This window comes from Letharia columbiana (assembly GCF_014066305.1).
Source record: "Letharia columbiana isolate WasteWater2 chromosome Unknown Sc0000015_s0, whole genome shotgun sequence".
Taxonomy (NCBI): Eukaryota; Fungi; Ascomycota; class Lecanoromycetes; order Lecanorales; family Parmeliaceae; genus Letharia; species Letharia columbiana.
Genome location: NW_023501054.1, coordinates 373,587 through 399,760, shown reverse-complemented (window position 1 = coordinate 399,760; position 26,174 = coordinate 373,587). Strand labels below are relative to the sequence as shown.

The 26,174-nt window shown below is 41.4% G+C and overlaps 9 protein-coding genes across 9 annotated transcripts; 6 read left to right on the top strand and 3 right to left on the bottom strand.

The window, feature by feature from the left end:
* Window positions 1–3,133: 3,133 nt before the first annotated feature.
* On the top strand, window positions 3,134–3,922 carry HO173_005488 (uncharacterized protein; the record flags this gene model as incomplete). Its single annotated transcript, XM_037307404.1, has 3 exons — window positions 3,134–3,441; window positions 3,654–3,718; window positions 3,858–3,922. 3 exons carry the CDS (start codon window positions 3,134–3,136, stop codon window positions 3,920–3,922), a joined length of 438 nt encoding a protein of 145 aa, XP_037165742.1.
* A 178-nt stretch (window positions 3,923–4,100) lies between these two features.
* On the top strand, window positions 4,101–4,718 carry HO173_005487 (uncharacterized protein; the record flags this gene model as incomplete). The annotated part of the gene is made up of 1 exon (XM_037307403.1): window positions 4,101–4,718. One exon carries the CDS (start codon window positions 4,101–4,103, stop codon window positions 4,716–4,718), a length of 618 nt encoding a protein of 205 aa, XP_037165741.1.
* Window positions 4,719–4,833: 115 nt separating this feature from the next.
* HO173_005486 (uncharacterized protein) lies at window positions 4,834–5,424 on the top strand (the record flags this gene model as incomplete). The annotated part of the gene is made up of 2 exons (XM_037307402.1): window positions 4,834–4,852; window positions 5,003–5,424. 2 exons carry the CDS (start codon window positions 4,834–4,836, stop codon window positions 5,422–5,424), a joined length of 441 nt encoding a protein of 146 aa, XP_037165740.1.
* Window positions 5,425–13,300: 7,876 nt separating this feature from the next.
* HO173_005485 (uncharacterized protein) lies at window positions 13,301–15,823 on the bottom strand (the record flags this gene model as incomplete). The annotated part of the gene is made up of 2 exons (XM_037307401.1): window positions 13,301–13,966; window positions 15,503–15,823. The coding sequence occupies 2 exons, from the start codon at window positions 15,821–15,823 to the stop codon at window positions 13,301–13,303; spliced, it is 987 nt and encodes a 328-aa protein (XP_037165739.1).
* A 2,864-nt stretch (window positions 15,824–18,687) lies between these two features.
* On the top strand, window positions 18,688–18,990 carry HO173_005484 (uncharacterized protein; the record flags this gene model as incomplete). The annotated part of the gene is made up of 1 exon (XM_037307400.1): window positions 18,688–18,990. One exon carries the CDS (start codon window positions 18,688–18,690, stop codon window positions 18,988–18,990), a length of 303 nt encoding a protein of 100 aa, XP_037165738.1.
* Window positions 18,991–19,341: 351 nt separating this feature from the next.
* HO173_005483 (uncharacterized protein) lies at window positions 19,342–19,593 on the top strand (the record flags this gene model as incomplete). The annotated part of the gene is made up of 1 exon (XM_037307399.1): window positions 19,342–19,593. The coding sequence occupies one exon, from the start codon at window positions 19,342–19,344 to the stop codon at window positions 19,591–19,593; it is 252 nt and encodes an 83-aa protein (XP_037165737.1).
* A 267-nt stretch (window positions 19,594–19,860) lies between these two features.
* HO173_005482 (uncharacterized protein) lies at window positions 19,861–20,922 on the top strand (the record flags this gene model as incomplete). The annotated part of the gene is made up of 1 exon (XM_037307398.1): window positions 19,861–20,922. The coding sequence occupies one exon, from the start codon at window positions 19,861–19,863 to the stop codon at window positions 20,920–20,922; it is 1,062 nt and encodes a 353-aa protein (XP_037165736.1).
* Window positions 20,923–21,787: 865 nt separating this feature from the next.
* On the bottom strand, window positions 21,788–23,191 carry HO173_005481 (uncharacterized protein; the record flags this gene model as incomplete). Its single annotated transcript, XM_037307397.1, has 4 exons — window positions 21,788–21,934; window positions 22,017–22,722; window positions 22,789–23,056; window positions 23,107–23,191. 4 exons carry the CDS (start codon window positions 23,189–23,191, stop codon window positions 21,788–21,790), a joined length of 1,206 nt encoding a protein of 401 aa, XP_037165735.1.
* A 573-nt stretch (window positions 23,192–23,764) lies between these two features.
* Window positions 23,765–25,263, bottom strand: HO173_005480 (uncharacterized protein; the record flags this gene model as incomplete). Its single annotated transcript, XM_037307396.1, has 2 exons — window positions 23,765–24,457; window positions 24,508–25,263. 2 exons carry the CDS (start codon window positions 25,261–25,263, stop codon window positions 23,765–23,767), a joined length of 1,449 nt encoding a protein of 482 aa, XP_037165734.1.
* Between the last annotated feature and the right edge of the window lie 911 nt (window positions 25,264–26,174).

Genomic DNA, 26,174 nt, shown 5'->3' with positions numbered 1-26,174 from the left:
CACAGATCCCGCCCGGCAGCCGGAACATATCCCTAGCCGGTTTGACCACATAGTCGTTGATTTCATGAGCACCGAACTTCTCACCCGAGCCGTCCTTCTTGACAAGATAAGCGCGTGTGGGGTCCTTGATAGTGGGAGACGGCTCCGCGCCGATTGAAAGAAGCGAGGGCGATAGTAAGGAGGGCAGGGAGCGTGTCTTCGGTCAACTCAGGCTTCGAGGCAGCATGTCGTGCATGGGGACGTTCACCGGTCGCTTGGAGGCATTTGAGGCCGTGTCAAAGGCCATATCGGAGAACACTCTCGCAACAAGGTGTCTACCGCCGAGGCTGTTTGTAGTGATGCGAGTACGTTGTGGAATGCTTTGCGTCCGGTTATGAGTCGCTTGCGTCTTATTGCCGTAGCAATGTGGTTGTTAATGGATAGTGGTGAGCCTTGACTCAGACGTAGAGCAAGATAAGTCACTGTCTGATTGCGGGTGTCGAGCGCTTTCCGAAGAATGAGTTGAGCGCCGACGAGCACTGTGTTGACATTGTGGAAGATGCGCCCTTGAAGTTGTTGCGGAGGCTTGATTCAGGATGTGCCTGCAGAGAACAGAGCCTTACGGATTAGCTCCACACTTGTGGCAGGGGAAGGTTCTGTACGCGAGATCCTTAGCGCAGAGACATCTCAGGTAATGTCTGACATACCTTTGTCGTGTAATTACTCATGGCTTTGGTTTCCGTATCTGTCTCGGTTTGGAAAGACTGCCCCCTGCAAACTTCTTCAACGGTCGCCCCGAAACCGTCACCGAGACGATCAATCGCTCCACCCCAGCAAATTTCACAGCCCCATCTTCCGCTTCCTCCAACCCTTCAATGCCGACCCGAATCTTCGGCACGGCGTTTTGACGTTACAAGCGGACTGGTTATCCATGCTCTACAAGCCGTGAAGGAGTTTGTGGGTGGTAAGCAGATGCTATCATTTCTCAAAACGTTCGGCGGTCGACCAATGCCGACATCGCGGCGAGCTCATTAGCTACTTTTCCGCACCGGAGACCCCTAGAAGATCGGTGGCCGGCATCCTTAGGGATCTTCTTGACCAAGAACGCGTCAGTGAGTATGATTCCTAATCGTATAGTGGCAATGCTGGAGATGGTACGTCTTCAATTCTCGGAGTAGTGTTCTGGACTTCGTCCGCGGAGCAGTTCCAGTTTATAGCCATGTGGTCCAGGGCCGTGTGGTCTTTTTCGCCTCATAATCGGAACTGTCAGTTGGCGGCCTGATTGGCAGATTCATGACAAGGCAGGTCTAACCTCAATCTCGTTCACAGTATAGTGGACGAACGACTTGGGCACATATGTCAGAATTCGGTAGCAATATTTCTAATGAAACTCAATGCGGATCGGATCTTGGACTATTCATCTAGACCAGCTTGGACGTTTTAGCACTTGACGCGATTGCGGACCGTTTGTAGAGTTTCAGTCATGATTGATTTGACTCCTTAGAATGACTGATAGTCTGGACCATCGAAAGCCTCGATTGATAGGTGTACGAATGTCCTTACGTGAGATGACTCGCGTACGGTCTCCAGGCTCAGCCTCAGCCCATCGAGGTCTAGACGTCAACGCTTTCACAAAACTGTCGAGGTCCACGTAGGTATGAGATCAAGACTCCTGACCTCTTGAGGAGATCTTACAGGCTAGCAAAGGCGAGCAACACATACACGTGGTGAAACATGATCGGCGGAAGAGTGATAGGAATTGGGAGGCTTATCACAGCAAGAAAGGAGGGCATATGTGCGATGTGATAAAAAGCTAAACGATTGGTAAGAATGTCAGTATGTATAAAGACCAGAGAAGGCTAGCGAGATTAAATGCAGGGTAGTACGTGGAGGCTCCGTTGCATGGTGGTCAGCTGGCCCCTTCATTTCGCGCATTCCTTTGGAGGTCCCTCCACCCAAATTCCTACAGCCAAACCATGACCCAGGATGCTGGAAAAGACGAGACGCACAAGTGTGACGCTCAAGTCCGAATCTCCGAAAGAGCGGAATCGGTTATCGGCACGTCAGGCTGAAGCCCGAAGGTGTGCATATGGCGGTCAGGCCGAAGAAACCAACATAACATTGTCATTCCTTTTCAACACGTTACTCCAATCCGAGGGCACATGTAGGAAAGACGGAAATGAGGAAGGAAAAAGAGGAAATAAGAAGTGGGAAAATGCTGGTTGATTCTGAGTGACACTAGAGAAAAGAAAGCGGAAGAGAGAAGGCAAGAACATCGCTAAAGTATCTTGCGGTCACAGTGCAGGAGACTAGATCCAGTATGGGTTAGGCTGCTGTTGCTTGACCCATCATGATTTTTCCAATCAGTATCCATTCTTCTTTAGTTCGCAGCATCTTTACCTTGTCACCAGTAGCATTCAAGTTGATTGTCGTCATGCGTTGGTGAACCCTCATTCAGTGTCTTTGGCTTTACCGGAACACGAAAAAGCTATCGCCAATCCGAACAGTGGTGAACATCTTCGTGATAACAGAAACTTCTTTCTTCTTCCTGCTCATCGTTCCCTTGAAGTTGACTCTCCGAATCGCCTGATGGAACATTTTCACACTCAGACATCCTTTCCATCAGCTTTGGCCGCCCCAAGATCCTACCCGCGGCACTTCTACCGCCCTAGGACAGACTGCTGAGGAAGTTTGAATTCCAAAACATGGACCATGAGATCGGAGGCGAAATTTCAATCTCCAGTACTGTCTGTCCCGTCATCGCAGATTTCAGGATCCCGATCGAAGAAGACTCGCGACTTTACAAACCCTTTCACCACAGATGTACGATCAAATTCCCACAGACCCGCCACACGACAACGACCCCATTAGGCAGCCCCAAATCTGTGACCACACAACAATGCCAACGACCCTCAACCTCAGCATCCATGGCGCACCCGCCTTTGCCACAGCGAAGCACAGATCGACGTACCAATCGCCCACATGGCCAAATGGCCTATAGGCACTCTTGCCAGCTGCGCTCATTCTACCCCACCCTAAGGTCAATGCCTAATCGCGCAAGATACTCAATGAGTGGGCGCTTTTTCTCGCCACGTCAGACCCAAGATGTGTGCTAGGGAGCGACAAGGATACAGCTTGGCCCGGTCCAGCTGCAATGGCTGCCATGCCAATCTCTGACTCGGATTTGCTCTGCGATCCGGCGACTCCATACCACGGCTTCACTTTCCGGGATGGCTACTTCACGCACCAGTGTTGGCCTGGGGTCCGTCTTATTGCATGCACTGGAGATGAAAGCGTTGTCATCGATGCCTGCGAGGCTGCTCCATGCCGTGGAGGTTGGGGTATCGAAGCATATGATGGTTCCCGGCTGAACGAAGAACCCTACTCGCTCCATCATATGCTTGCCGGCGAGGCTCTCGCACCACAATTCGTTGGCGGCAGAGTCTACCAAGCCAATCTCAGGTTCGCTCAATTATCATCGCTGGCACAGTCCAGCCACCGGTACTCTCGTGGAAGCATACGTGGTTCCTGGAGCATACCACCCTGAACGTTCAGTAGAGTATTTGGATGGCACACGGTCCGAAAAGTCTGTAGCACATTCCACGCACTTCAACACAAGAGCCAGCATTTTCAAGAAAGCGGAGAATCCTGACATGGGTCTCATGTGTTTCCAGGATGTGGGATTGTGTGAAGGTTACCCAAAAGATGTCACGGCCCATGAGGGTCAAGAGGCAGCTGGGTATGTTCCGTTTCGGAGGAGCTACATACTGCCTTCTTTTCCGGCCCGAAGTTGATGTTGATTTCGAGTTTCGTGGCTAAGCACCTGGGCTCAAGGCAAAGAACGTTCACGTTGAAGCTAAAATTGCTAATGTCACTAGACGCATTCGAGCTATACAAACGACGTGGTGCTTCTGGCACTACTGGAGCAGGGATACTGAGTTGATGCGCTTCTCCAAGTCGTCGCTACTTCGCTGCACGCTTGTCGCTTGCTGTCATCGATCGCGGCTGTCAGTGTGCTCGTCTGTTGGGAGATGCCATCACGACAATGCTACATTCTTCGCCTCATTTCCAGCATTTGAGATCGAAGACTAAGCCATCTTCGAGAACATATGTATCAATTGATGACCTTTCTGCTCGTGTGCCTCTTCGTCATCTTATCCGCGAACCCGCTCTCGTTCCCTGCAGCTCGACTCTCTCATCACGACGCTTCAGCCACCAAGACAACCACATCCGATCCAAACAGCCATCCGCACGATCATCTTCTTCCGTCCATCCCGCACAACAAAGTCGCACCCGTCCCAAAAGGCGCCACGATCCACACAGCCACCATCCCCGGCGTCCCAGGCACCCCGACCTGGCGCGTCCGCTACATCAAAATCGCAACCATGCTGCCCGTCCAACTCGTCGCCACCGCCATGGAAACATTCTACTCCTCCAGCCTCAAAGAACTGCAGCAGACGTCCGACTCCGCTCTCAGCCACCTGCTCGCTTCAACGAAAGGGGCGTTCAGGATCGGACGGGGCGTTTTCCATTTGAATTTCATGACCGCGAGTGGCCGGTTGAATCGAGAGTTTGTTGAGGGTGTGCTGGAGGAGCTGTTGGAGAGTACGCGGCTGGGGTGGGTGACGCAGTTTAGGAGTGAGTGGATGGATACGGTGGGAGGGTTTACGGTGTGGGTTACTTGTACATTGGGGGAGGAGTTTGGATCGACCGGGTTGATTCCTGGGCCGATTGATTGAGTGGGTGAGAATGCAATGATTGGGGAGCGGAAGGGGTGGATCTTGAGATTTACCAGGGGTCAACGCGACATCGCGTCCGACGTTGTCCTGCAGGATGTTATCTGACCGTGCCATCATGGCCGAAAAAGCTAAGGGTATAGCTAAAATGTCCTTACAACAAAATCGCGTTCTCCAATAAACCTAAACAGAGGAGTTCCGTCTTCAGCGCACCGTACCACACAGATCCTCTCCGCAGTCTACTCGCGTCCTACAATAAAAGCTTACCGAAAACACGCGATCCAAAGGCCTTGCAAACCCTAGGGCAGACTCCGCACTGCCTCTACCCAAAGTCTCTTCGCCTAAATCAGCCCAGCATCTCCCAAGGGTCCTAGCTCCTCGACCTCAAAGAGACCCAACGAAGCAACATGACCTCATCCCCAGAGCGTTAAGCATGGCATTGCGATCAGCGGCTGTATTTCCCTCTCGCTGGCTAATATACAACCATTCAACGCACGAGGAGGATCCAGACGAGCGGCAAATCGACCCGCCGACTCCTCCGCCAACAAATTCGCTAAATGCCAGCGCACTCGGAGAGGGCATCAGCAGCGAAGTCGTCCTTCCTGTCTCCACTCGTAGCCTTCTTTACAGACTACCGGAATCGCGTCCGCCTGCACAGGGACCGTCGAGAGCGAAAAACCGGCGCGGGGCCCGAGCAATGTCCTCTTGATGCATGGTGTTGAGCGGATTGTTGAGCTTGCGCAGAGCACAACGAGGGGTGCCAAAGGGAGGGTAAGGCTGTCGTGCGGAATTGGGGTTCCACGGTTGAAGATGGGAGGGGAGGGTCTGTCGGACGTGGATTCCGCGCAGGGGGGGGGGTTTCTGCTCTGCATGTCAAGGGACTAAGAAGGTGGGATGATATGAGTACCGTTCGGCGCTTAGTTGGCTGCTCGTCCGTTGTGGATTGGTACGAGAAGAGAAGACGTCGACGCCGTCGGACTGTCGAACTTCAAAGACGGGGTCGTGACAGCGGCGTTGTATGTTACGCTCAAGGGAAGCTCGGATCATCACACATGTGGATCGGTAAGGGAGTCTGAGTGCACATGGCGGTTCTTTCGAATTCGATCTGGGGCCTGGGAACGAATCTGTCTTTGGACGGGCTCTTGTGGTGAGTTTGGGTGTCTTCGAACACTCTGGGGTACGTTGAAGGAACATTTGGGAGGCGGGAAAGGGACGGCTCATTTACATGGAACTGTGTTCCAGGAAATATGTGGCTTGGTGTTTGTAGATGTCTTGGAGATCAGTGTGAAATAATTTCGCTGACGGGTATATATGTAATTCGGCCTTGAAAGTTCGAAGCTGGCTCGAGGCTCTTCTTAAGATACTTTCTAAATCATCGAGTTACATATGATCTAATTCGTTTTTATTAATCTTTAAGCTATTTAAAATTAGATATAAAATTCTCTTACTAATAATTATACGCTTAGAAAAAAATTAAAATAGATAATATATATATAATATTTAAAATATATTAGTATACTATAATAGAATAAGATAGAGCTGAGCTTGAAAACCTTGAATTTGTATGTGTAGCCAATCATTAATTCGATAGGTCTACGCTTTTTGATTAGACATCGCGGGTAAATAAAGTAACGTCCGCAACCATCAAAATCTCGCCCTCCTTATCAAAAATTAGGTGTACGTTATTAACACATAAAATAACTTTTTTATTTTCTATTAAAATTTTGAGATTTTTTTTTAAATTATAGAACGAAATGTGGGCTTTCAGATAAAAAAAGAATTTCTAAATTTAGTCTTATAATTATCAAAGCGTAAGGAATTCAAATATCGCTCATCAAAGTTCGCTCGACAGTCGGACAGCCCTAATCAGATACACATTATTTAATTTTAGAATAACTTTTTTATTTTCTATTAAGATTTTGAGATTTTTTTTTTAAATTATAGAATAAAATGTGGGCTTTTAGATTAAAAATAGATATTAAATAGGTTTAAAAAATTAAATTTAGTCTTATAGATATTTAAAAGCAAGGAATTCAGATATTGCTCACTAAAGATCGCTTATTAAAATTTACTCGACAGCCCTAATCAAAAAAAATGATTATGAATTTAATTTATAGGTCTTTACTCGTTAAAGTATATTATAATTAAAGAGATTAAATTTTTAGATTTGAATTTTCGAATATACTTAAGACTTTCGGGTATTAGTCGAAAAGATATGGGTTTTTTAAACTTAGAATTTTTCAACTTTTACTTCTTTTCTTTAAAAATTTATATCTTTATAATCTATTTATAGAGGCTTATAATTCTTAAAGCTCTATAACGAGACTAGTTTATTTTATACGAGAGGATTTTAAAATACGATAATTTATATATAAAATACTAAGTGAAATTAGAAATATCCTATATCTTTTAAGATGATATCTCGAAAATTACTTGAATTTCATATTATATATTATATCTTTTCGATCTTTAGATCGATCTAGATTAATTTTATAACTCTCGAATTAAGTCTATAACTCTTAAGCGAATTCTATACTCTTAAGTATTAACTACTATTTAATTACTTTTATTATATAAGTAAGTTTTTTTTTAATATATAATCTTTTAAGTATACTCGTTAAAGATATATCTATATAAATTTTAATAGTATATCTCTATAATTTCGAAAAGTTATTATTTAGAATAATTTCTACGCTTAAATATTATTAATATATATAAAAGAATAAGATAGAGCTAAATTAGAAAATCTTAAATTTATATATATAGCTAATTATTAATTCGTTAGAGTCTACGCTTTTTAATTAGATATCGCGAGTAAATAAATTAACGTTCGTAATTATTAAAAAAATAGGTATATATTATTAACATATAGAATAACTTTTTTATTTTCTATTAACTTTTTAAGATTTCTTTTTTAAATTGTAGATCGAAATATAGACTTTCAGATAAAAAAAGAATTTCTAAATTTAGTCTTATAATTATTAAAGCGTAAGGAAATTCAAATATCGCTCATCAAAGTTCGCTTCATCAAAGTCCGCTCGACAGCCCTGATTAAAAAATAGATATATATTATTTAATTTTAAAATAACTTTTTTATTTTCTATGAAAATTTTAAGATTTTTCTTTTAAATTATAGAATATAATATAGACTTTTAGATAGAAAAAGAATTGCTAAATTTAGTCTTATAGATATTTAAAGATAAGAAACTCAAATATCGCTTATCAAAGATCGCTTATCAAAGACCGCTTATCAAATTTACTCGACAGCCCTGATTAAAAAAAACGATTATGAATTTAATTTATAGGCCTTTACTCGTTATAGAGATATTATTATAAATAACTTCGTTATACTCGATATAATTTCTTAATTAGATTTTAATATATTTTTCTTTATATATATTTATCTATAAACTATAAGTTTAGATCTATAAATTAAATTTATAGAAAGTAATTTATTTTTAAATCTAATTTCGAGATTGAATTCGATTCTCGAACTTCGAAGAGTAAAAATATTTTAATTTAAGATTTACTTTAAATTAAAAGATTAAACTTTAAAAAAATTTAATTATTAAAAAGCGTAGATTAAATTTTATAATTTAAAAAAATAATAATAAAATTTTAATAGAAAAAAGAGAAGTTATATTAATAATAGATTTCTAGAAAATTAATTTAAAATTAATTAATAAGAAATTAACTTTAATATCTATTATAATCTTTTTATTATAATAATAACTATTATTATTTTTATAATTTTTAAAGTTTTTATTAGTTTTATAAATTTTACGAATTCTACGATTTTATAATTTTACGATTTTTACGATTTTACGATTTTTTAGCGAGGGTACGCTACGTATAGAAGCGAGATAAGACGATATTTTAAGTATTCTATATTATCTCGCTTCGAGTTAAAGTTTTAATAAGATAGAGTAAGATTAAAATAAGATTTTTCTATCGAGATAATAAGAATATCTTATTACTTTATTAAGTCTATTAATTAAATTAACTTAAAATTATTATCTTTATAATATCTTTCTAATATCTTATAAATATAATCTTATATATATTCTAAATATTTTTTTAAGTATCTATATTTTATACTCTAATTTAGATTATAATATTATATTCTATACTTTATTTTACTCTATTTTTAATATATAATATTAAAATTTAAAGAAATCGCTTAGAAGTCGCTTAGGGGTACTTAAAATCTATCGAATTAACGGAGTATACCTTAAAACTTTACTCCGAGTTAAGGCGAGGTCGAAGTTTTAAGAAAACTCGAAACCTCGATCCGAAACCTCACTCCGACCCCAACCCCCCCCCCGAAACCCCGTCGAGGTCCCTCGCCCCATTACTTAGCGTAAGCGAGGGAGATTAATAAATTCGAATTGAGAACGAAGCCGAAGCGAAATAGTTTTTAATATTTTTTAAATTATTATTATTTAACTATCTAAGCTTATATAAAAGAATATTCTAAATAAAATAAATAACTTTTTAATAAGTAATATTTAAATTCTCTATTTTAAATATTTATAAGACTAAATTTAAAAATTCTTTTTTTATTTAAAAGCTTATATTTTATTCTATTATTACTAGTCGAAAAGATATAATATATATTATAGAATATTCTATATTAAGTAATATTATATCGTATTCGAATATAATATAAATAAAGTTAGATATTATATCTTTTTTTTAATATAGATATAGAATCTTAGCGATATATATTAGAAGATAATATATATATAATATTATATTATAGAATAATATATATATAAAATTTCTTAATTAAAATTTCTATATTTAGAAATATAAGTAGTTATTTAAATTATTATTCTAGTTAATAAAGTAATAATTCGATAAATTTAATTTAATAGCTATTATTACTATAGCTATTACTATTATAACTATTATAGATATTATTACTATAACTATTATTAAAATATAATTCTTATATATTTTAATTATCGTATTTTTTAATTATCTAATTTTATACTATATTTAAAATCTAGTCTCGAAGAGATTTTAAAGAATTAATCTATTCGTTCTATATATTATATATCTAATATTTTAATAGCTATTACTATTATAGTTATTACTATTATAGTTATTACTATTATAGTTATTACTATTATAGCTATTACTATTATAACTATTATTATTTATTATTTAAATAATCTATTATTATATAATAGTTATAATAGTAGTAGTTATAATAGTAATAGTTATATAGAGATCTATATTAAAAGTTCTATACCCGTACTAGTATAGCTCTAACTCTACTTTCGAAAAGTAGTTCTATAGAGAAGAAGTTTAAAAATATCTTTTTATAGCGTATAGATGAGATTTTAGATATTTCTTTTAGCTTAATAGAGATATTAAGCCTCGAAATCTAATTAGAACTAGATGCGATTTTAAAGAACTCTAGACGTATTATTTAGATAGTTCTTTAGATAAGATATTATTCGAAGTCTAAGCGTAAGAGTCTTAATAGATATAGAACTTTCGATATAGATCTCTATAATAGTAATAGTTATAATAGTAATAGCTATAATAGTAATAGCTATTATATCGAATTTATTAAATCGTTAATTAGAATAATAATTAGAATAACTACTTATACTTTTAAATATAGAAATCTTAATCGAGATATTTTATATATATATTATTATTAATATATATAAAAGAATAATATAGAGCTAAGTTTAAAAATCTTTAAATTTATATATATAGTTAATTATAAATTCGAGATTATTACGCTCTTTTAACTAGATCGACTAAATTAGCTCGAATAGCTCTTAAATCGAGATCTCTTATTTAAAAAAATAGATATACGTTATTTATAATAGAAATAACTTTTTTATTTTTTATTTTCTATTAAAATCTTAAAATTGTTTTATTAAAATTTTAAAGCGCTAATCTAAGCTTTTCGAATTTTAAAGAATTTTAAAATTTAGTCTTATAATTATTAAAGCGTAAGAAATTTAAATATCGCTTATTAGAGTTCGCTCGATAGTCGAATAGCCTTAATTAAAAAACAGATATATATTATTTAATTTTAAAATAACTTTTTTATTTTCTATTAAAATTTTAAAATTATCTTTTTTAATTTTAAAGCGCTATTTAGGCTTTTCGAATTTTTAAGAATTTTGAAATATAGTCTTATAATTATTAAAGCGTAAGGAATTTAAATATCGCTTATTAAAGTTCGCTAATTAAAGATCGCTTATCTATTTACTCGATAGTTCTAATTAAAAAAAAAATTATAAATTTAATTTATAAACCTTTACTCGTTTAGAATAAATACTTATAGTTGAAATTATAATCTAAATAAGAGAATAATTATAAAGATTTTAGAAAAGTATATATAAGTTATTTATATAGATAGTATTAGTATATATAAAAGAATAAGATAGAGCTAAGCTTGAAAATCTTAAATTTATATATATAGTTAATTATTAATTTAGAGTTATTACACTCTTTAATTAGATCGACTAAATTAGCTCCGCTAGCCCTCTCGAGCTTTCTTATTAAAAATTTATATATAGAAGTTTTATACTCTAAAATAATCAGCTCTCTATAGATATTATTACTTTATAATTTCGAAAATTATAGAGCTTAGTTTACGCTTTCTAATTATATAAAAATTATAAAGTTAAATTTACTATTAATAGATTAAATAAATATTTAAATATAGTAGTTATAATAGTTATATTAGACGCGTTCGAGATCGAATAATAATTCTTTTATCTATTTATATAATTATTCTTTTTTATACTATTCTATTAATTTACTAATATAAATATATTTATTCTCGATATATTACTAAATACTTTAAATATATATATCTCTTCTATTTATCTCTTAAAGTCTCTTATTAACGCTCTAAGATTATTTTTTAATAAATTTATTATTACTAGTAATCGAGGCCGTAAGCGAGCTTAATAGCTATCTATTACTACTTATAAACGCGTTAAAAAACTCTTAAAAAGAGCTTAAAGGAATATATTCTCCTCTATATACTTCTTTTAAGCTAGCGATAGATAAATTAAACTAATATTTAAATATTATAATTATATTAAACGCGTTCGATTTAGATATATATATCTCTTTTATTTATCTTTTAAAGTCTCTATTAATACCCTTAGATTATCTCTTAGCGAATTCGCTATTATTAATAATCGAGGTTATAAGCGAGTTTAATAGCTATCTACTACTACTTATAAATATATTAAAAGACTCTTAAAAAGAGCTTAAACGAATACGTCTTTCTCTATATATTTCTCTTAAATTAGCGATAGATAGATTAAATTAATATTTAAATATTATAATTATATTAAACGCGTTCGAAATTAAATAATAATTCTTTTATCTATTTATATAATTATTCTTCTTTTACTATTCTACTAATTCTATTAATTTCATTAATATAAATATATTTATTCTCGATATCCTCGCACTTAGTTAAATAAGAGAAGAATCTATAATAAACGAATATAGAGAATACTACGAAAGAATACTACGGAGAATATTATAGAGATAGTTATTAGCAGTAATAATATAATAGATCTACTCTTTATAATCTTATATTAATCTACTTAGCTAGTATAAGAGAAGTTAATATAATAAATAAATATAGAGAATATTATAAAGAAATTAAGCGATAATAAAACTTCTAATATTAAGAATACGACTTAGCTCTCTAAGATTTTATATTATATACTCTCTACGATTTTATATTAAATTATTACTTAATAAGCGAAGAATATTATTATAACTTAGCTTATTATCTCTACTATATTAAGAAATAAGAGAAGAAACTATAATAGATAAATACGGAGAATACTACGGAGAATATTATAAAGAATATTATAGAAGAAACTAAGCGGTAATAAAGATTATTATCGTTAAGAATACGACTTAGCTCTTTAAGATCTCATATTAAATTATTACTTAGTAAGCGGAGAATACTACTATAACTTAGTCTATTATCTCTATTATATTAATATAATATATTATTATAATAACGTTATAAGAGAAGAATTTACTACGATAATTATAGTTAATTAAATCTCTATAGAAAGAATATCGAATAATATATATTTAAATAAATTAAAATTATTCGATATCTATAGCTATCTCATTATTCGAAAGATTTAATTACGATAGAAGATATTATAGAATTTATATTACTAATTAATACGTTATTGTTAAGGAATAATATGGTGTGACTCATATATGTGGTGTGGTGTAAAAGATGTTCATTAATCTATGTGGTCTGCAGGCACATATGTGCGGAGAGAGGCGCGCTAAGGCCTAATGAGGAAGGTGTACCGAGTGTGGAGGATTGATCCGTAACAATTGCCCACAAAAAAACAAGAATGGCCATGTCCTCATGGCAAGAAGTATGCATGCATGAATGAGTCTTCGAAATGCTGGAAAGGAATGGAGACACCGGGCTAATTAGTGGTGTGGATCTCACAAAATCTCCTGCCGCAGTGAAAGCTTTTGAATAATGAAATGGATGTTGAAGCAAGACATCGGACGGTTTCAATTGCCTCCAAATATGCATCGTCCGATGTCCTTCAATGATAGTGGGTACAGCCCTCATGAGTGCACCGGTGATCATCGCCTGCAGAGGCCCAATGGACCATAGCTTCATTCCCACTACCGTCATGAGTGTTGCCATGGCGACGTGGTGTATGTCCTGCGGGATGGTATGTAAGGGCCATATGGTAGCTGTCGGCCGGTGCATCGTACACGTAGTCCTCCTCTTCACCCCAGTAGACCTGCGGACGTGCAGGCTGTGGCTGTGGCTGCGGCTGCACCTGCGGCTGTGACTGGCGATATGGATATGAGGGTTTGTACTGCTGCTGTTGCTGTGGACGAGGTTGGTAGGACTGTTGGGGCCTCGGGTAGGGATCAGGTGGACGTGGCTTCCCGTAGCCAGCATAAATCTGGAACCAACCCTGCTGTCGTATCTGCACTTGGTCAATGAAGCTATTCAAGTCTGACGGCGGATCGAGTGTTTGCTGAAGGCTTGATTCGAAATGATGAAAGGCCGTGTTAATTCCGGATTTGACGTGATCGTTCCAATCAAGGCCTTTGGTAATACGTAATACCTCCTGAACGTAGCTCGTAGCATCCTTCTTATTGGCCGCATCTTTTCGGGTGTAATGACACGCCTCTAGCTGAGTGATGAGATCGATGTAGCGAGGCCCAAATCGCTTGAGAATTGCGGTGCACCATGGCTTAATGGTAGTGGCTTAGTTTAGGCCTAACTTGGAGCCGTCTATGAGTTCGTAATGGTATCATTTGAATGCTGTTTCCTTCAACACCGTGTCAAGGTGAGTCTGTACTAGTCGATGACCCTTGTGGCTAGCCACGCTTCGGATACGATCAATAAATGCTTGCACATCACCGGTACCGTCAAATTCGCCAATCTCCTCTGGTCTCCACCTCTTGTCTTTCGGTTACGGGGCGGGGACTATGGTAGATAAGGTTTGCTGCTGAGAAGGCTGAGGAGGCTGATTTGATTGCTGTGGAGTCATTTGCGGAGCAGGTGAAGGAGGTCTTGATCTGGCTTCAGCTATTCTGGTGTTCATTCTTTCTTCCATGGCAGTTATATTAGTAGTCATGCTGATAACGACACGCTGCATTATTGCTTCTAGCTCTGACATGGTCACGAATGATGTGTTATCGCCGGCGGCTTGTTTCTCAGCCTCTTGTTGTTGCTTTTGACCTCTCGTAGAGCCAGACATGATGAGATCGACAGGCCTATCAAAAGGATCGATTTGGACGTGGGTTTTTGTCAAAAGGTACTCGATAACAGCGAGTGTGTTGGAGGTCCGGCTTGGAGCGTTGCACTATTAGGTGTTGATGCAGGCTTTGCGTAAACGTCTGATGACGCCTGGATATCCTATGAAGTAGGGCCAGGTGTTGCTACCATTTGTTAAGGAATAATATGGTGTGACTCATATATGTGGTGTGGTGTAAAAGATGTTCATTAATCTATGTGGTCTGCAGGCACATATGTGCGGAGAGAGGCGCGCTAAGGCCTAATGAGGAAGGTGTACCGAGTGTGGAGGATTGATCCGTAACAGTTATATTTATTTCTTTTCGATATTTTAATACTTCTTATTATATTTTTTTTTTTTTTTTTTTTTTTTTTTTTTTTTTTTTTTTTTTTTTTTTTTTTTTTTTTTTTTTTTTTTTTTTTTTTTTTTTTTTTTTTTTTTTTTTTTTTTTTTTTTTTTTTTTTTTTTTTTTTTTTTTTTTTTTTTTTTTTTTTTTTTTTTTTTTTTTTTTTTTTTTTTTTTTTTTTTATTTTAAATTTTTTTTTTTTTTTTAAAAAAAATTTTTTTTTTTTTTTTTTTTTTTTTTTTTTTTTTTTTTTTTTTTTTAACCATTAATTAAATTTTTTGGGGTTGATTTTTTCTAAGTCAAATCGAACTCTAATCGCTTACTGTACGTTTTTGACCTACATATAGATATATATGTACGGAGAGAGGCGCGCTAAGGCCTAATTAGGAAGGTGTATCGAGTGTGGAGGATTGATCCGTAATAATTGCCCACAAAAAACAGAGAAAGGCCATGTCCTTATGGCAAGAAGTATCGAAATACCGGAAAGAAATGGAGACAACATGCCAATTAGTGGTGTGAATCCCACATTATCTCCTGCCGCAGTGAAATCTTTCGAATAATGAAATAGCTGTCAGAGCAAGACATCGGACGGTTTCAATTCGTCCAAATATGCATCGTTCCGGAGTGATGATTTGATGTAGAACCGTGGAGAGCATATAAGGTGGGATCTTGGAGAGCTGAGCCGTGTTCTTGACGATGGTGGCCTTGTTGCCGCTTAGTTTCTCCGCAGTGTTCTCCGCATTTGCCTGTTGTAGTTCCTCCTCTTGCTCCTCAATGCAGTGGGGATGATAGGCCAAGTTGCAGTGGTATTCTCCGCTTGCTGAGTGATGATTTGATGTAGAACCGTGGAGAGCATATGATGTGGGATTTTGGAGAGCTGAGCCGTGTTCTTGGTGCTGGGGGCCTTGTTGCCGCTTGGTTTCTCCGCAGTGTTCTCCATAGTGTTCTCCGAGTGTTCTCCGCATTTGCCTGTTGTAGTTCCTCCTCTTACTCCTCTTGAATGTAGTGGGGATGATAGGCTAGCTAGTGGCAGTGGTGTTCTCCGCTTGTTGGGTGATGATTTGATATGGAACCGTGGAGAACTGATATGACGTGGGATCTTGGAGAGCTGAGCCGTGTTCTTGACGATGGTGGCCTTGTTGCCGCTTGGTTTCTCCGCAGTGTTCTCCGCATTTGCCTGTTGTAGTTCCTCCTCTTACTCCTCAATATAGTGGGGATGACAGGCCAAGTTGAGTGATTCTCCGCTTGCTAAGTAATGATTTGATATAGAACGGCCAAGTTGCAGTGGTGTTCTCCGCTTGCTGAGTGATGATTTAATGCGGAACCGTGGAGAGCATATGACGTGGGATCTTGGAGAGCTGAGCCGTGTTCTTGACGATGGTGGCCTTATTGCCGCTTGGTTTCTCCGCAGTATTCTCCGCATTTGCCTGTTGTAGTTCCTCCTCTTACTCCTCAATGTAGTGGGGATGACAGGCCAAGTTGCAGTGGTGTTCTCCGCTTGCTGAGTAATGATTTGATGTGGAACGGCCAAGTTGCAGTGGTGTTCTCCGCTTGCTGAGTGATGATTTGATGCGGAACCGTGGAGAGCATATGACGTGGGATCTTGGAGAGCTGAGCCGTGTTCTTGACGATGGTGGCCTTGTTGCCGCTTGGTTTCTCCGCAGTGTTCTCCGCATTTGCCTGTTGTAGTTCCTCCTCTTGCTCCTCAATGTAGTGGGGATGACAGGCCAAGTTGCAGTGGTGTTCTCCGCTTGCTGAGTAATGATTTGATGTGGAACGGCCAAGTTGCAGTGGTGTTCTCCGCTTGCTGAGTGATGATTTGATGCGGAACCGTGGAGAGCATATGACGTGGGATCTTGGAGAGCTGAGCCGTGTTCTTGACGATGGTGGCCTTGTTGCCGCTTGGTTTCTCCGCAGTGTTCTCCGCATTTGCCTGTTGTAGTTCCTCCTCTTACTCCTCAATGCAGTGGGGATAACAGGCCAAGTTACAGTGGTGTTCTCCGCTTACTGAGTGATGATTTGATATGGAATCGTGGAGAGTATATGACGTCCGGACGCGTTTGGTGTGACTACAATATTTGAATGTTAGTTTAACCCACCTATCGCTGGCTTGGGAGGAGTATATAGGGGAGGACGTATCCGTTCGGGCTCTTTTTGAGGGCCTTCTAACGCGTTTATAAGCAGTAGTAGGTAGCTGTTAGGCTCGCTTGCGGCCTCGATTGCCAGCAGTAGCGGATTCGCCGAGGGGTGGCCTGGGGGCGTCAGTAAGGGGCTCTAATTGGGCGAGGGGTACCGAAGACGATTGTGTTCATATTGGTGGAATTGGTAGAATTGGTAGAATTGGTAGAATTGGTAGAATTGGTAGAATAACAAACAGGTGGAAGGATTATTATCCGATCCCGGACGCGTCTGGTGTGACTACCATGACTACCATATTTGAATGTTCATTTAATTCACCAATAGTAGGCCAAACTTCATAATTTTTACAGCGTTAGAAAGCGCAAAGCGAGCTCTACAATTTGAGGAATTATAAAGTAACTGTATAGTATCGCAAGCTGAGTACTTCAAAGTGTAAAACTTCTACACACAAATTTTTGATGAGGGAGCTCGGGAGGGCTAGCGGGCTGACTTAGCCGGTCTAACTAAAGAGCGTAGTGACCCTGAATTTATGATTGGCTGCACATACAAATTCAAGGTTTTGTAGCTCAGCCCTACCTTATTCTTTTATATATACTAGATTTAATTTAAAGTTATAATATTATTAAAATAAATAATTAATATAATTATTATTTATTAGTATATATAAATAAATAAGATAGAGCTAAGCTATAAAATCTTAAATTTATATATATAATTAATTATAAATCTAAAGTTATTACGCTCTTTAATTAAATCGACTAAGTTAGCTCGCTAATTCTCTCGTATCTCTCTTATTAAAAAAATACGATATATATCTTTTAGAAATAGAATAACTTTTTTATTCTCTATTAAATTTTTTATTTTTTTTTTTAATTATAGAGCGTAACTTACGCTTCTTATTTCTAAATAAATTTTAAAATTTAATTTTATAAATATTTAAAGGTAAGGAATTTAAATATCGTATACTAAAACTTCGCTTATTAAATTTACTCGACAGCCGACAGCTCTAATTAAAAAATAAGTGTATATTATTTAATTTTAGAATAACTTTTTTATCTTCTATTAAAATTCTAAGATTTTTTTTTAAAAATTATAAGACGTAGGTTAGGCTTTTAAATAAAAGAAGAATACTTAAATTTAGTCTTATAATTCTTCAAAGATAAGAAATTCAAATATCGTCTATTAAATTTACTCGACAGCTCTAATTAAAAAAATAGATTATGAATTTAATTTATAGGCCTAAACTCGTATTAAATAAATAAATTAAAATAGTAATAAATTTTATTTATAATTTTAGCTGAGAATTAAACTTTAATGAGATAAATTACTTATAGTAAAAATGAGGCAATTATTATAGAACACCGTAGTAGATCTAACCCCCGAGGTAAAGCCGACGTCGCAGTTATCGCTCAGGGCAAATTTCTGAATTCCCCCACGATCGAAGACGAAACACTCGACCTGTAACAACATGGTCTGTCTCCACGATCCTGGTGCTTCTGCATCAATCAGGCGCAGTCTTTTCTATATAGAACCAGTGCATAATAACAGCTCACGGCGCATTCAATCTTTCCACCAAATTTCTGTTGCTGTGAAGTCAGAACCACCTCACTTGACATTCGCAGCTACCGAATCGGCAGGTGTTTTAGGAGAGACTCCTCTAAGCCCTTGATCGATATATAGTTCCTTGAAGATGCATGACATTTTCCAGCAACTCCCGGCTCCGATCCTGCTCATGATCATCAAGCTCATGCCAGGTTTCTCATCTCTCGATCATCTTACACAAACCTCACCTACCGTCAATGGAATCTTCGAAGAGCTCCCGGTCGAAATAATAGAGGCTTTGATCGATAGACTGCCATCAGAAGTGGCCGAGCTCATCCCGGCTATATCTGGTTCATTTTCAAAGGCCTGGACAGACGATGGGGTACCTGAGTCTGGCCTGACCCATATGATGGAGCAAGTCTACAAAACCTCTCTCGCCGAGCTAACTTAGTATCCGCTTCTATGCGATCCCACACTCGTATCCGTCCGAGAGCTCCTTCGGGTGGCATCTCGCATACACAATCTTACAACTTTCTTCTTCGAAACCTACATCAATCGTATCAATGCCATACGACCCATGCACCTAGTCAACCCAAGCCACAACTTTGATAACGATCCGTTCGTGACTTGGCCTGAGGGTCGCATGTGTACACCTTTTCGGACTGGGCCAGCGAGCTATGTAGAAGCATTGCGGGTCGCTCGCGCGTTATGGCGTTTGCAGTATTATGATGCCCATACGTCTTATCCCACAGATGATATGCGGAAATGACTTTTCAAGTTCAAGCCCTGGGTGATTGACAAGATGTATTGCGTTCAAAAGTTCTTGCTTGACAACCACATCTCTCCCTACTCGCGCGACCCCGATCAGCCAATCCAAAAAGCCTCATCGCATCTCGCATCCCCTACACTTGAATCCCAACCATTACACAATTCTATCCTGGCCAGTCCTCCTACGGATCCCATCTTTCGAAGCCTGGAGACAAGACGCGGAGGCAGCCAACGGAGCAAGTCCCGCGAACCACTTCTTACCTATCCACGAGCGGATGGATCGTAGGTCGCGACTCAAAAAGTCATCTTGGCGACCTTTCAGAAGGCTCGGATTTAATATCTGGGACCAGAAGAGGATGTGCGCTTTGGAGCTGATGGATGTTCCTGGAGAAATGCTGATGGGGGGGGCGTAAGATTAGGGATTGGGATTAGGATGAGTCCAGGGCTTATGGAATTCACTTGGAAGAGCATTGAGCAGTGGGAAAAGGAGTCTGACAAAGTGATATCGGCAAGATCCCCAAATGTTACCAGTCCCTATCGTTTCTGAGGTTGAATGGAGGGCACCAAGTTCCTTGGGAACGAGTACGAGAACGAGATTCTCTTCTGGTCCGTATTGAGACTAGCTGCTGTTGCAATCACGAGAGTGTTTCATCATCCAATCACTCCCTACTTCCAATCGTTACCAGGAATCCAAAATACCAATACTACGTATGCTAGTATCAGGCGCTGGCATCGCCGGTCCAACTCTCGCGTTCTGGCTTGCCGAACACTCGCAAAGATTCTTCATGACGGTACAAGGGAGGAGGCTGAGTATATCTTTGACGCTTTCGCCAACCCCACGCCCCAACGAGAATTCGACCTCCTCGTCGCAAGCGACGGCCTCGGCTCACCTACCCGCTCTCTCATCTTTGCCCACGCGGAAAAGACTTGCATACGCTCTCTGAACCAGTACACATCCTACTTCAGCATCCCCTACCAAGACTCCGACGGTACCTTGGCACGTTGGTACAATGCCCCAGGCCGCCGCTGCATACTGACGCGCCCTAACAATGCGGGCAAAACAATAGTGTTCCTGTCCATCATCAGCATCTCGGAGAAGCTCCAGAGCCATAGCAAGCTCTCCCAAAATGAGCAGAAACAGTCGACGCACAAAATCTTCCCCGACGCCGGCTGGGAAGCCTCACGTGTGCGTGCTGGTATGGACACAACGGATAACTTTTACATGCAGTCGAACGCCCAAGTTAAGCTCGACAGCTGGTCGAAAGGCCGTATGAGCGTAGTCGGCGCTGCAGCGTTTTGTCCCTCTCCCATCAGCGGGATGGGCACCACCGTCGCTATCGTCGGCGCGTACATCCTTGCTGGCGAGATCTCCAGGTATGGAACCGACTACGAGAAGGCTTTCGAGGCGTACGAAAGTATCATGAGGCCGTTCGTCGATACAGCGCAGAGTTTGCCGCCCGGGGCGCCGGCGATAGCGAATTCGGAGACGGCGTGGGGCATTAGCGTGATGAATAGACTGCTTGGGTTTGTTAGTTGGAATGGGTTGGAAAGCCTGTTGGGGAGGTTTGGAGGGCCGCCGGCGGACGCGATTGTGTTGCCGGGGCATGAGATGTGAAGTATCTGCTGGGACCACATCCTAGCTCGGGCTGCTCAATCGGCGGTTTGTTTCGCGGCATGACCTCGTTGTAGGCCTCCTGAACTTCCGTGATGCTTCATTTTGGAACTTTTAGTGCGCTTCGAAGAGTGTGAGAACGCCAGGCCCGCACTGCATCATGTTTTTCTGACTAGGCAGAAAAAGCTAGTAAGTGAACCTTACGTGGGTGTATGGTGTAGATGAACAATGCCGCACGACCTCTCATCGCTTGGTGTTGTCCATTACAATTCTCTCTGCTTGTATCTTTTTGCGCGACTCGACGTCATAGCCTCCTTTCTACTTATCACATAATCTAGATAACATACGGTGATCATAAGGCCCCTTGAGTCGTGTAGAGACTGCAGTCTTTTGAGAGTGAACGAATGTTGTTCGAGGGTTTTGAATAGATAGGAATAAAGTTGGTGTCGGGGTATGAAAAAGATCGAGAATAGAAAGGAGGAAGAAGGGTTTGAGTGAGGGAGAAGGTGATTATGGGAAAAGAGACGGCGGGGAAGAAAGGGGTGTTAAGGTAGTAGATGGGGACTCGAAGATCTAAGCCGAGGATGAGGAGATGTGAGGGAGCCGGGGCTATTGCGGCGTGCTGGGCGGGTACTCAGGTCAGCTCTGCGTACATTACATCGCAGCAGCTTTTCCTGCGAAGTGCTTGCGATATTCAGCGACAGCTGGACACGCGTAGCGAGGCACGTTTGCGAAGACTATCTAAGTACAGCAAAGCATCACACATAATGAGCGCAAGAACTTAGAACGGATGGAAGCTGAAGAAGCGCTTGCCTAGTCGTGACTCATCTAATGTTATTACATCCGTTAGCGAGGCCAATTTCGAGCTTCACATCTTAGCTTTGATTTCGTGTGCCGCAAGCCTTTCATACATGGTCTTTTCGAAAAGCGTGATCATCTTTCCAACCTTTGCATCGCCAGGCGGCCGTACTTGACCGCCGTACAAGCCGCAAAGGCCGGCTTCGCGGTCGATAAACTGTACCAAGGTCAACATCATGTCGTTCTCCATGCTACTTCGGGAGAGAAGAAAGGAAGTTGGGAAGGGGCCAGCAACATACCCAGAACAGATTCGGCAACCCGCTCCACATCAGCGTATTCTTTCCCCTCCACCCTTCATCCGCCTCCCTCGTCAATATACCACCAATGCCCCAATCCAAAGGCACACGTTTGGGAAATTCTCCCACAAAGAGTGCCGTGTTCTCCGGCTTCGCCATCAGTTGTTTCTGTGCTTCTTGGCTCTCTTTCGTCAACTGCGGCTGGAACATCTGCGCTGCCGTGGAGCGCTTGAGAATGATTCCATCATCGAGGAGTAGAGAGCGGAGAATCTTGAAATAGTCGGGCATAGATGCAAAAGCGCCATGGCCGCCGAAACAGTCCTTGCCCCCTGGCATCTTGGCGCCATCCAGGTCGTGGATTACTTTTCCGGTCTCCTCGTCTCGGACGGTCAGGCTCGCCATACGGTGCTTCATGTGTTGCTGCTCAGGCCAGAATGTAATATCCTTAATACCCAACGGGTGCCAGATGTTTGCTTTCATGTACTCCTCCAGCGTCTGGGCCGTGATGCGTTCGACCAGCTTACCGGCCCAGTCGATGCTGGTACTGTAGAGCCAGCTGGTGCCGGGTTCATAGATGAGAGGCTGGGTGCAACATTCTTCTACTGTCGCACCGGTAGCCATCTTGAAATTCTTGGTGTGCTTGCGATAGCGCTGGACGCGCTGACTCATCATTAAATAGCAAAGGCCGGCGGAGTGGGTTAGAAGATGGCTGCCTTTCATCAGCCTCAACTTCCCTGTTCTCCGTGTAACCAGGAGACGAGGCCTGATTGATTACCGTAACGTTATCGTATTTTGCCGCTTGTTAAGGATTGGTTCGCCAGAGGCCTCGTCAAATCCAGTCAAGATACCCTGGTCCGCAAGCTCGGGTAAGATTTCTGCTACGTCAGTGTCGAGGGTTACAAGACCGCGCTCAACGCATTGCATGGCGGCGATTGAGGTCATCAACTTCGTGCAGGAAGCTATGTACAGCATGTTATTCATTTCGAGCGGTTCGTGGGTATCAAGGGATCGGACGCCGAACGCGTGGGCGTAGTGGAATGAACCTGATGTTCCGTCAGTTGCTGGCCCGAGATACGCAGCGTTGATAGTCCACCACTGCGGTTTGAAGCGAGCAGGATGACGCCGGGGATTGTCCCATCTTCGCATGCTGTCTCGAATTGCTCTTCCATCGAAGGCATGTTTCGGTGTTGCGGAAGTGATCAACAAAGATAACATCCATCAATTGTTGGCCAGAAGCGTATAGTCTGGGATTGGAGGTGTAGACCAACTGTAGAGACTGCTCATATATACATATACATATATATGTAAGTAGAACGTGAAATGTTGTTCTCCACACTGAGATGCAATGAAAGAATATTTTGAATGCTCAAGCCGATGTAAGTCGTGAAGACACTAAAAGAATAGTTTTCCCGACCGCCGATAGGGCTGAGATTTTATCCCGAAATTTGCTTCCCTTCCTGCTCCACCGTCGCTCGATGTTCCCTTGTGAATAACAGCGAGGATGGATAAGAGAACAAGCGTTCTTTTGACAATCCCGAGTCACTGTAATAGTAGCGAGTGGATCCGAGTTGGGAGTGCACTGCTACAATGCCATCTATCGCAAGCCCTGCACCAATGCCGCCGCTCGAATCAACGTACTTGGTCCCTTCTAACATTCAGGATATCTTTCATGCCCATATTAATGGGCTTACAATTTGGAACTTCTGTTGAGACATGGACAAGATCTTGCCATGTCTAAGTTTCCGCACTCGCTAGCTACATCGCCACTGCGCGAATTCCATGAACACCGGATTTTTCATCAATATCTGAAGGTGACTGCTCTGTAACCCAAGCTGCACCTCCACACCACCTTTTCTCCCATCCGACTTTCCATCCAAGCCTTCAGTGCTAGGTAAGCGTGGAAAAATAAGGAACAGACCGTCTGTGTGGAGCCTTCGCTTTCTGATCCTCTCACAAGCGCCGCCTACTGTGCGACCCCAGTCCAGGCTGTAGTATGGTTGTCTGGCCCAAGTACTGCAACCGAGACTATACTCAATGGATGGTCGCCTGCGAGGTGCAAGCCGACTAACATCATCAACGTTCCGAACCATTTGGATTACATCCCGGACATAGGCATCGTCCACGACGTTTACTGCCTTCCTGACCAGCGAGGCCGCTTTCGCAAGACATCCAGGTTGTGGAGAGAGTAAGTCATCGGCCTTCGACAGTGTTTTTGCAATGAGAACCACGTTGCCACAGTAGTCTGGGGCCACCGGCGGGTGAAGTTTACTTCGACCATTGACGGCCATCGCAAACAGGGGGAAGATCTCGCTCGTTGCCTTTGTACTCTCGGCCACTCGAGCGGACGTTATGCAGCACCAGAAGAGCGCAATGAGGGCATCATTGGTTGAGATCCACGCCGAGCCGTCATCCCCATTATTGGGGCCTGACATTGTCGCCACCATCTTCAAACGCTTGAGTGACTCATCAGAAAAAAGAAGATCGCTGAGTGCACATTTTCGGAACTCGGAAAGTAGACACTTGGATCTTCAGCTGCCCTCACCGTTTCTGCTTCCGGTGCAAGCGCATACTCCGGGTGATCTTCCAGTCTCCCAGTCCCTGCTCCTTGCAACAAAGGGCTCCGATCGAACCACTGGGGCGTGACAAAATGCAAATCGACGTCCCCTCGACAAGATGAGGACCAGACTTTCATCACATTGAACAGGCCCACCTCATCTAGCACGCAGTGATGGACAGCGAAAAACAGAAGCAGCCCGCCGCGCAAGAAGTTTGCTTGCGCGAGCATGACAGGTGCGGAGTCTGCCGCTTTTCCGAACTGTTTCGGTGCGATAGCATCCCATGCTATCTCGTCCGAAGGGAAGTGTGCGGCCCGCAGCTGTTCGTAATCATACTCATTACGCAGATCGTTGCTGGAAAGGATGTCTTCCGCCTCGAAGTATGGCCTCTGGACGCTCAAAGATCCCTTCTGAACTCCTTCTTGCTTGCTTGGGGCCACTGAGCCCGCAATAATTGGTATACTTTTCAGCGTGAGTGCAAGGGCGGCTCGAAGATTCGATGTGATGGCGGCTGGTTCAGCTGTAGAAGGGAAGTAGAGCAGCTTCGGAACATGCATACGCGGCATCAGCATGTCGATTGGAGAGATTGGAAAAACGACATTGTTCGCGTCGGACAGTTTGCAACCTGGAACAGTTGGACTGCGCAGAGTTGGGAGCAAAGCATGATGAGTTGGGGCCTGCGGTGGTTCCATCATCGTACAATTGTCCCTTGGAATGTCAGTCATCCACTCAAAGAGTCATTATCACTTGAGGAAATAGGCTTCCTTTTCGTTGAATAAGCTTGTGATCGTCAACGTTTGTTCCCATGCTATGTTATCTACCTATTGCGGCAAAGGGCGCCATTGTCGACGCTTCAAGAAAATTCGCGCAGTTGCAACCCTCCAGTGCAGGGTCTAGCCCTGTCGACTGGGTAGCGTCGTGGGGCCCTGACTGGGGCTGTGAAAATTGCCACACCACCTCGGGAGCTATGACAGGCGAAAAGTCGTCCCTAACGAGAAACAAGTTCTGGGTGCCAGCGGCATGCCCGAAGCCGCTCCCGGTTCACCACCAAACTAATCCCCGCATTGCGACATCGCGGCGAGACTATCCAACCAACGTGGTAGGGGATCGGCTTGTGACAAAAATAAAGTTGTCCGAGGCCGCACGGCTGTGAATGTAATCAAGTAGAAAGTTGCCGGGGGCAACAGAGCTTGTACGACGACGAGACGCAAAAGATCGAGGGAGACGGGATAGCAGAGGAGGTATGCTCCCATAGCAGTATCGATAGGCATTTTAAGTCTCCGCTCGATTTTCCACTTCGCACAAGCGAGAGTGAGATCGATGGGGTTGGTGTGGATGTGTGATCAAGGGTTGTTTCTGGTCCAACTGGCAGTATTGATAGATCTTAGCGTTGGCTGACGTACAGAGACCCTCCAATACAGTACACGACGGGTTGGGGCTTGCCGAGCGTTCATCGTACAACTCCCGATTGGCACTGACTGGGCTTTGCGCAAAACCCGCCGGGCGGGATAAGCGGAAAAAAAGTCTATTCTATTGGCAAGCCTCTAAGCATCAGGATCTGCATTGCGTTTTGCCATGAGAGTGAGCAGTTTGCGTACATAATGCT